The sequence below is a fragment of the Tigriopus californicus genome, chromosome 4 (genome assembly GCF_007210705.1).
Source record: "Tigriopus californicus strain San Diego chromosome 4, Tcal_SD_v2.1, whole genome shotgun sequence".
NCBI lineage: Eukaryota > Metazoa > Arthropoda > Copepoda > Harpacticoida > Harpacticidae > Tigriopus > Tigriopus californicus.
The window spans coordinates 8,072,198-8,082,636 of NC_081443.1; the positions used below are offsets into that span (position 1 = coordinate 8,072,198).

The 10,439-nt window shown below is 39.7% G+C and overlaps 1 protein-coding gene across 1 annotated transcript; it reads right to left on the reverse strand.

Moving 5' to 3' along the window:
* Window positions 1–3,492: 3,492 nt before the first annotated feature.
* LOC131878943 (WD repeat and FYVE domain-containing protein 2-like) lies at window positions 3,493–7,864 on the reverse strand. Its single transcript, XM_059225104.1, has 6 exons — window positions 7,502–7,864; window positions 4,891–5,160; window positions 4,572–4,813; window positions 4,317–4,498; window positions 4,004–4,236; window positions 3,493–3,932 (listed from the first exon to the last, which is right to left on the reverse strand). The coding sequence occupies exons 1-6, from the start codon at window positions 7,678–7,680 to the stop codon at window positions 3,797–3,799; spliced, it is 1,242 nt and encodes a 413-aa protein (XP_059081087.1). The 5' UTR covers window positions 7,681–7,864; the 3' UTR covers window positions 3,493–3,796.
* Between the last annotated feature and the right edge of the window lie 2,575 nt (window positions 7,865–10,439).

Consider the following 10,439-nt stretch of genomic DNA (forward strand, 5'->3'; position numbering starts at 1 on the left):
TGGCCTTAGATACATGTATAGGAAGATTGATTAATCATCTGAACAAATTTCGAATCAACTGCACGGATGGTCAATGGCGACAAGTTTCATCAACATCCTGTACTGAAGGAAAGAAATGAACTAAATCATTGTTAATGATTTCACCACAATACAATCAAAATCTCACATCTGCATTTACTCAGCGGACTTACCAACACCTTCCAAATTACAGTATGGACCAATTAAAAGAAAGTAGCTTAAAAGCTTACAATTTTTCAGGCTAGGAGTCATAGTCTATTGGTCTAAGTCAATTGCGAGTGTCTTTGGCTACTATTTACTAAAGGGTAAAATCATTGAACAAAAGCATTTTTTATCCTTTGGTTATATTCATGGAGTGGAAATGTGACGTAGTTTTCACCATTGATAATGTTTTCACCCCTCAAGGCCTGAATGGGGAGTGTAAATTGACTTGGCAATGAAGTACATCAGATTACAATGTGTGATATCACAATTTTCTATCATCTACTTGACATCTTTTTTTCTTGTTGACCCATTCTTGTATACGTCTATACATGTTTATTCTATTTTATCATACACAACTGGAGATGACTGTGATTCGCAAATAAAAGATTAGATTAAACCAGTCAATTGACGATGATTTGTCAATTGCTTTTTATTTTGATTATTATTAAGCTTTTATTTTTCGTTTTTCATTTTAGATATTAGTTCTTTAAAATACATTTGGAAGCTAAAATAAAGTTCAAGGAATTCTGTTGCTTGCTTTTGGTTTTTGAGCATTTGTAGTTATAAAAATTGAGGTTGGTAAAGTTGCAGAAATAGGATGCGTTTCTAAAGATATTCTTTCTGCATTGTTCAGAAATGATGAATTACTCATCGGACTTGATTTTTAAAGACTTAAAATTCCCTTTAAAAGGTACCTGGTAAGAGCCCCAAAAGTAACGCTTGTTGTTTGTTGTGAGTCACATGACAACTCTCTCGCTCGGCCTGTCATCTGATGATGGGTGTCCCAATCCAGGGATATTCCCGCTCCGTTATCGCAACTAAACGTGCAACTTTGATTATTACCTCACCCTCGGGAATGGTCGCAGGTTCGCCCATTTTAGCTTTTAAGGTAGCAACTTATGCTGTATATTAAATACCGCAAAGATGCTTGGACTCGACTAGCCTGGGTTTGAACCAGGATTCGCTAAATGGAATGCGGATGCTCTACTAATACGGTACTGCAGCTCGCCTTAATCTGACTAATGCATTACTTAAGAAGATATTTTTTTACTGAAAGCTATAAAGTGGTGATTCATAGAATTTTTAATCGATCAAATAGTTACCAAGCCCCAATGTAGATATGGTGTAACGTAACACAGAAAACTACACAATTCTATATATTTGAACTTTAATGGCATATGGAAATGTCAAAAAAAAACTTTTAAAATGTTCTGATGCTTTTGTTCCTGGCGCTGATTTGTGTCTACGCTATTGAGGCGGTTCTTATTTGCCGAGAGCTATCGACAGATCGAGCCAACTTCCCCAAGATCTGTTGTTGTTGCAGTATTAAAGAGATGGAAGATATCTTCTCATAATGATAGAGTGCGGTGGATGTCGCAAACAAGCAATGTCATCTTGATCTAGATCCAACCTACTCATTTTTTCCCTGGAAAAATGCAAGGTACAACCGCTTTAGTTCAGTTGGTTCACAACCCCTTGTCATAATTGACAAGATAACCTTTATTTCTCGACTCACTCTTATTTCTCGACTCACTCTACCCAAACCTTGGTTGACTCGAAAAAGCTGCCAGCTTTTGCTGAACTGAACTTGAGCCTTACTCTCTTCCATGTGTCATTGTGACACGTGTTGTTGGAACTAATTGCAACAGCATCAGCGTTCTTTTGCTACACGAGTGACTATTTTGATGTCACCTTGTCAAACGATTGATGGATGAATTTCACAAATGATTGAATCCATCCCGAACGAGAATCCACGCATGAGTGAACGAATTCTCGATCCAGGGACGGTGTCAAGGACGAAAGCAATAATCCAACACCTTTTTCCTCTCTCGACTTGGGTCGATTTCCTCATTCATTACTGAAGTATATATACGGTAAGAGATCAGTGCAATTCGACGCCTTCCAGAAAATGAGAGTTACCAGAGTTACCCCGCCACAAATAGAAATATGACGCATTGTTTAGTAGCAGTAGTCAGCCAACACCTTGGCAAGGAAATCGAGCTTTGGCGATTGGAAATTCATAAATACTGCAGGACCGACCACGCCATTGCGGATGCTATTATTAGATGGCTTGGGATGTTCACAGACTCATCCCCAACCAGACAAGATACTACTCAAAGCTTCGTAGCAATAACGAATGTCAGGTCTCTTGTGCCCGTTGCCATCAGATTGAAATCGTTATTGCCAATGTGATTGTAGGCCTGGTGTTTAAAGTGAAAGTGTTGTCTTGCCTACTTGACGTCTCCTCCCTGTTTCAACCTCCAATCCTGATTGTTTCTGATTGATTACTGATGTTGAAGTTAGCATATTATTGTATGTAACTCACGTACAAGAAGGTGGGGATTGACACGTACTTTTTTTTCTTCTTTTTATATCTTATTTTTGCGTACTTACAACCGCTATTGGAAATCAATGTAATCGCCAACAATGATGAATGAAATTTTTACTGTTGACGCTTGCCTATGATGTTATGGAATATCAGATGACCCAACAAATTATGGGCGGCTGACCTGAGGCCCGTTTTTTAACCGCTCTTACCTCGACGTCAAGGCTTGGCCCTTACCCAGAATGAGCATCTACTACCACTAAAGTGAATGTATTTTCAGACGTCCAAGCGCATAACTCAGAGCGGAGACTTCTGAAGATTATTTCTCTGTCTGGCCTTTGAATATTGGTTTAGTCAGAAAGTGTGGTCAAAAACTTATTCAAGTCCAACGTAAAATATGTTGCTGGATCAAGACCCAAAATCAGGACACCAAATTTGATTTTCGCCGCTTTTTCTTCACATCACTCCTTCAACTTCTTATGAATATCAAAGGGAAGTAAATTGAACAATGAAGGAGCCAAAAAAAAAGAATTGCTTGGAACTACACGGGATGCTCTAGAGCTTGAAGGTGCTCTCAAAACGCAAGTCAAGCTTCTGTAATCACTACAAAAAACCTGTGTTGGGACTTTCTCACCCAGGGCTTCTGAATACTGTTCTAGTCTCTCCTCCCTCGCTCCTGCAAATTTTCAAGGTCAACTATAGTGGGATCTGAACCTGTTCCATCTAAGGAGAAGGTTGTTTCCTCCTAGAGTAGCTCTTTCAAATCTCGATCGTCACAGGTACCATCATTGTTTGGTCGAGTTCGACGAGTTTTGAACGCGTTGAAACGTGGAATTATTATCATTGACCGACAACGAAAATGAAAACGACTTGCCCTCAACTGAGATAAGATCTGAGAGGTGAAGGGAAAACAAGACAGTGGAATTGAAATAGACCATTTGACATGAAGAAGAAAGGAGGATTTTTTTTCAGTCATGTTACGAATAATATATCTATAAAATGGCGTTAAGAACATTGACAGATCATGATACACGTACTTTATGTTTTGATAAACATTGGGGACTGCTTCTAACCGAAAAGTAACAAAAATATAACACAAGATTGAAAGTATTTTCTGCCTCGAGGATCCAGTTAAATCAGATGAGTTAGAGGCCATTAGGTCGCATTGATTATTATGATATGGGAGCACACGGTGTTTTTTCTTCCTTCGGCGAAATTAAGGCGTGTCTGAATGCAATTCAACCGGGTTTACAAGACGTTTTTAATAGCCCATAACTTAACGATGCGATCACTTCCCACAGTAATCATTAAGTCCCGGCTTAAATCCATGTCCATGGCCTTGATCGAGTGTTTCAGATCATGGAAAATGGTATTTGACCGTTTGCTGCAAGAGAAGAGTGGAATTATGTGGGACCTCAAAGCTTCGTTAAGTAAATACCATAACGCCTTCCTTACTCGTCATCAGTGATTCCGATGTAGCACTCCTCACAAACTCTGACTGGAAACTCGTGACCCCGAGATGGGAGGGTACTTCGTTTGGTGGAGCAGCCATTGCAAATGGCTTTCCCACATTTCCGACAATGATGCTGTCGAAGGCCAATCTGCTTCTGTTCATACATGGCTCGCATGTTCCAAAAGAACGGACGGGAACACAATTGACACAAATCACTCTGAGCCCATTCCGGATTCTGAAATGAGGATCAGCGTTATCAAAACGTATCATCCTGAAAGCAACACTGTTGCACGTGGGACACTTGTTGGTCCGTACCTCAATTCGAGGAGTGGCCATGTTCCAAAGCACCAAGTGATTGTCTTCTGACCCTGAGAGAAGAACTTGTCGTTCTTTCGAGAAAGCCAAGGCCGTGACCTTTTGTCTGTGTCCGTGCAGTTCGTAAACGGTTCCTTTTCTTCCCGCGATATCCCAAACGAATACGCTGGCATCGAAGCTCCCTAATGGCAAGATGAACCATTTTCAATCGGAAAATAATGGATCGAGGACCCATGTATCGGCACGGTCTCTTACCTGAACACAACCAACCATTTTGCTCTTCCCAAAAGAGGGTCTGAACGCTGGCTGTATGGCCTTTTAAGGTATTGACAAGCTTGACTGCGGGCTGATCCAGCTTTAATACGGTGATCTGCCCAGAGTAGTCGCCCACAAATACGTATTTGGCCAGTTCATCATAAGCCAGACTAGTACACCATGATGGGCAAAGATATCCACCGACTCGTCGACCTGAATCCGTGCAATGATATTGAAAGTGCCTGCGGAACGAACGAAATCATCCATTAACCATCTATCATCACTTGAAAGGAGTTTGGACTTGTTCGATTGGTTGTACCTATCCTTTGAAATGCTAAGGATCCATTTAGACTCGGATGAGAAGTAGAGGCCAGACACTCGATTTTGATGGGCATGGTAATCTCGTTTGTGATCCATGTGGTTGTAATCTTCGCCCAAGATGAATTCGGACACCAAACCGGTCTCGGTTCCAACGAACAATTGTCGAGTGGGATGATGATAAACGACAGCCGTGGCCGCAGCATTCATGTAATGACAAATACTCGGCCAATATTGACCCGAATCTCTCAAGAGCCAAAGTCGAACCGATCTGAAAGTAGCATCTACGATTGACCTCGAATTCTTAAGATCGTTGTTACTGAAAAAACAGTCGCATTTTGAACAGTCTTAATTTCAAACAATCTAAGAAGAACAAAGAATAATTCAATGAAAAGGGTGAAACCGTGTCTATCACATTCAAATGGTCTCGTGGCTGACAATGTCCTCAAAAATTATGAAAAGCGGTCTTGTTGGTCCACAATATTGTCTTACTATCTCCTCATTTAGCTTTGTTTCATGATAAGGAAAGTTCAAATGAAATTTAAATTGAATCTCCGCAATTTTTAATTCCTTTTATTGGGGAACCCCGGTGAGAGAGATGTGAATGAACTAATCACTTATTTTTTTGCGAACTTGCTTACCGCTGCTGGGATTGGAATCCCAGCAGTTCAAGACGAGAAATGTATTCATTTTACTTAACTTTAAAACTTAAATCCTGCTTATGACTTTTAGAGAATACATATACGAGGTTTCCCATGTCATATTCCAATGTGATTCAAATGTTCACTTTGTTTCGGGGTTCTGGGGTCGTACGGTTATGCTAGAACCAGGTTTCTAATAATAAATAAAAGGTGTCGAAAAGTTGTTTATCAGGCAAGAAGTTTCAAACCTTAAATCATTTAATTGCTTCATCAAAGTATTATTTGAACAACAAATTTAATAATTTAATGTAATCATTAAAAGAATCATTAAAAGCATTTGACTGATGAGGTTAAACAGCTACAAGATACGCACCATTCTTCGCTTCTAAGGGACTCCAAATACTACTTTGAGCTTATGTCTAATGTCTTATGTTCATACTAAATTGAGCAAATATCATTCATCTCAAAAATTACTTCACAAAATCATGAAAGTATTTTTTATTTTACGAAACGCTAGCCAAGGTACCGTCAGATTTCGTGGTCAAATTAGGAAAAAGTAAGCCCTTAAAAGCCTTAAGAGCACTTATATCTTAATAGTTGCTTAACATACATTTCGAAACTTGGCACTCAAGGTCCATATCACACTTCATGAAGTAGAATGAATATATTTCTGCTTAATTTGTCTTAAATTTTCTTTTAAGTGGCAAAATATACTTTTTGAGGTGTCAGTAATTGGATTTTTTGGTAAAGCAAAACTTAATGATCTTATTTTTCTGGCATAACAACTCTCTGAAAGCCTGAAGTGCATAACTGAAACTAAGCATTGAGTGCATCAAAGCCAAGCTAGACCTTTCATTCAAAGTATTTGTTATATTTTCAGGTCATCTCAATCTTACCTCAATGCACGACCATGTTTATTCAATCAACGAGTGCCATTAGAATGTAACGGCTTTCTTTCAATATAACCCATTTGTATAAAGTGTAGTAAAACACCTCAACTACATACATGTATCATACTAAAGTAAGCTATACCAGTTATTGAATGCTTTTTGCCAACAATTTGTGGGTAAAGGCATCATTGGTGAATGCATGCTTCTTGTCTAAACTCTTTAACTGAAGGCCTGAAATGAGGGCCAAAGGAATTGCTTTTTAGGTAAGTACTACTGGTAAGCTAGGAGTTCATGGCAAGGGCTTTAATGACTTAGTCTACTTCTTATCATCACTGACAATGAGCAATGTCTTGTAATAGGATTACAATTCAAAAGTACTTTTGAGCATAGTATTGCAGTTTGAAGGCTTCGTACTTTGGACACTTCTGAAATTGGGTGGACATCTGAGACGGCAAACTAGACTTAGCCGATATTAACCTCAAAGATTTCCCACCCTCAGACTTAGCCTACTCGTTGAATTCATTAGACTTCGCCGAGTAGTTGGCACGTTGTAATATGATTTAAATCACGGACTTCTAGAGATATGGACTGCAAACGGAAGCAAAAATATCCTATCTCCTAAACCGCTCATCTTCTTCCAAATAAGCACTTGATACGACCACAAGATCTGGTTGAATAGATGAACTCAGCCAAGTTTGAGCCCAAACCTATGCTTAGGGAACTCTGGAGACATGTTCAAAGTTATGTAGTAAACACGACATAAAATTTGAATTTTCGCCCTGCTCTTGGTCAGCTACATAAGCTTTTGACAATATAACTTTTAAAAGATACAAAATTAACCTACCTTTAATTGAAGAGATCTACGTTTCTTATTTTATCACTTTAACTCGAAAAGTGGCTCAGAGTGGCTATGACCAAGAGCAGGCCGATTTGTCGGCAAGCTCGTTCCCAGTCCATATTTCTAGAAGTCCGTGTTTAAATATTGAGCTTTTTCGCCTTTTTCATATCAGGTTAGGTTCAATGGAGAATGGCAGTCTTCAGGACGAAACCAAGAGGAACCCTGACTGATGGGAATACCCACCTATCCTGACTAATGGTGATAATGGCATCTTGTCCAGGAATGAGCTTGGCGTCCAGGACTTCATCGGAGCCACCTTCGATCTTGTTGATCAGCTCGGGCTTGACCGTGCCCGTGATGCCCGTGGGAGTGCTCGTGATCGGGGTGGATGGACCCGAGGAGTGATGAATATTAGCGGCCATCGAAACCAGGATTGAACAAAGGATTCGTTCCAACTGCCGAGATCTTTTGAGGAACGTATGATCCACGACACAGATGATCTGACGAGAGGATGTGAAGGGTGTTTTCTGACGTTAAACGGAGACTGTAGAGAAACTCTCAGGGTGACATGGTTCTCAGCGGTTGGAAAATGGTCCTTCTGGTTGGAAAGAATAAAGAGCCACTATGCATTGCAGATTGTATTGGTAAATAGTAACAAAATGCTTCAATGGGATTGTTGTTGGTTGGTAGAGGCACATTGAGCGCCAAGAATCAAAATTTGTCTAATGAGTTTATGATGTGTTAACCGTTGAGTTGGCCACGCTCTACCGGAATGTCATGTGAAGTGACGCAATGAAAAGAAATCAAACCACGCAACTTAGGTTGTGTATTCTATGTTTTTTCCCTTTAGGGCTTCTTTATTTTGCGATGTGGCAAGTTAAGAGATAACGGAGGGTTGATTGAGGCAGGGCTTAAATCGTTCCTCAATAAATGGAACGGATGATACTTTCCCATCTTTAGCCCACAATGAGTAATTCATTACGCAACCATGATTCGTATTAAATAAACATTACTCATTACTAGACTCCGACAAAAATGTTTTCTGTATGTCGAGCAGAAATTCGAGTGGGTTGTCCTAAACTTTTTCTTCCCAATGACTTGGGTCAGCTCTTTCGCACATCCGTATCGTCAAACTTCTGCAATTTCTGCTCGACATGAAATAACTTATTTTGTCGGGAGTCTACTCATTATAGTTACTATTCTGAAATGTACATGGCTAATATTTCAGGACTATTACCTTAGCAAGGCCATACTTCAACACATATGCTAAAATTGAATGTAAATTCAAGCTAAGAAATTTTTTTTTGCGAACTCAATGGGCAAGAAATGGTGCAAGTAGAATGTCAAATTAGTTTTGCCCAATGCATTATATTGGACAAACAAATCTTTCTTTTCGTCTATCTTGGCTCTTCCTGCCTTCAAATCTGGCCTTAGAAGTATTGATTAAATCTAACAGCATCAAAAAGAGTCAGCTTTAAGGCCTGTTAAGCAATTGCTGCCCGATAACGAAAGAGCATCTTTCTGAAAGGTCGCTTGCTCTTTCGGGCTTGAATGTTCCTTGGTGATTACAATTCCAATTCATTCATTGCTGAAAGAAATGCGCAGCATGTTTACACAAAAAATATATATAAGCTCTACCTTTCAGCGGGAAATATGAGCACGTTTTCTATGGTTTTTATGTGTGGTGCAGTCACTTATATTTTGCATTTTTGCTTTCAAATGTAAAACTGTGATGACGTCATCATGGTTTTCCCACTTCAATGTCCAAATTCCACAAGGAAGGTAAAAAATAAGCATAAATTTTGTGCGACACTCTGATTTTAGGCACTTTGTAAAGGGATAATCTGGACGGCCACCAAGAGTAGTCAGACAATGAGTTTCAAACTCAAATCAAAATCTCCTATCTCCTGAAGTCACATCCAACTCGCACCGTGGTTCAAATGATAGTTAAGCTGTCGAGCGATAAAACTAGAAAAAGTGATATTTAATTGTAGTTCTATCACTATACTAATGTCTTAGCTCAATATCAGAATACTGTTTGCTTCAACAAGCCGGCGAATTGAAATAAATGACAAATTCAGCTTATGCACAGTGCAGGTTGGCTGTGATGTTTGTCTAGATTTTCCCTCCACAGAATGCCCAAAATCAGGGTGCCTAATTGCGTAAATTCTTTGTTGAATGTCCTTTACTTTACATGGCTCCCAGCAACGATGTATTGACCTTCTTTGAGAATACACTTACTTGTAATTTGACACCTTCTACTCTAAAACAATCGCTGAGGCCGTAGTGCTCAAAATGTGATTTGGCAGTCTTTGGCTTAGAATTCCAAGATAAGATAAGAAGCTGCCAAGCTAGGTAAGTGTTTGAAGCACAAAACAAACGCATCATCAGTTCCGAACAAAACTCATTTTCAATCAAGGCAATGGAGATTCCGCTGATTTTGGGTATATCCTTTTCGTCATCGCGGCAGTGGTTTTATTAAATGCTTGGCAAATGCTCCGCATTGGTTCGACTTCGCAAGAAAATGGGCGTGGAATACCCGATCATGGTTTCCACAAGTATCCAGTTTTCAATTGCTATCAGCGTTGCCATCAGAACACCTTGGAAGCCATGCCTTCTTCTTTGCCACACTTTGGGAGGCGGGCTCTTCTATCCGTTTTGGAGCACCATGTGCGGCGTGGTCTGGATCGTTGGGCGAGTCATCTATACCTTTGGCTATTCCACGGGCAACCCAAATATCGATTTCCAGGATTCATCTTGTCCAGCATTATTGCCCAATTGTGCCTCCTGGGCCTGACCATTACGTCAGGAGTCAAAATATTAGGCTATTAGGCGATTAGTAACGGCGAAGATTTGAAATAAATCGGATTATTTCCGCCGAATGGCCATTATTATTTCCCAAAAGAAATTGCCACTAGTCCCACATGTACATTTCAAATATAGTAACTATATATGGAAGTACGAGCGCTCGCCAACAAAAATAATTAATTTCATTGGTCGACGAAGAAAAATTGGACCAGAAGTTTGGACGGTTGGATGTGCGGAAAGAGCTGACGGACCCAGCACCGGTCATCTAGGCATGAGAGATTCGTAAAAATTAAATTTAGTGTTAACATATAACTCCACATGCGTACATATTTGTCCTGCAGCGAGTACATCAGTCCGACAAAAAATGTTTTCT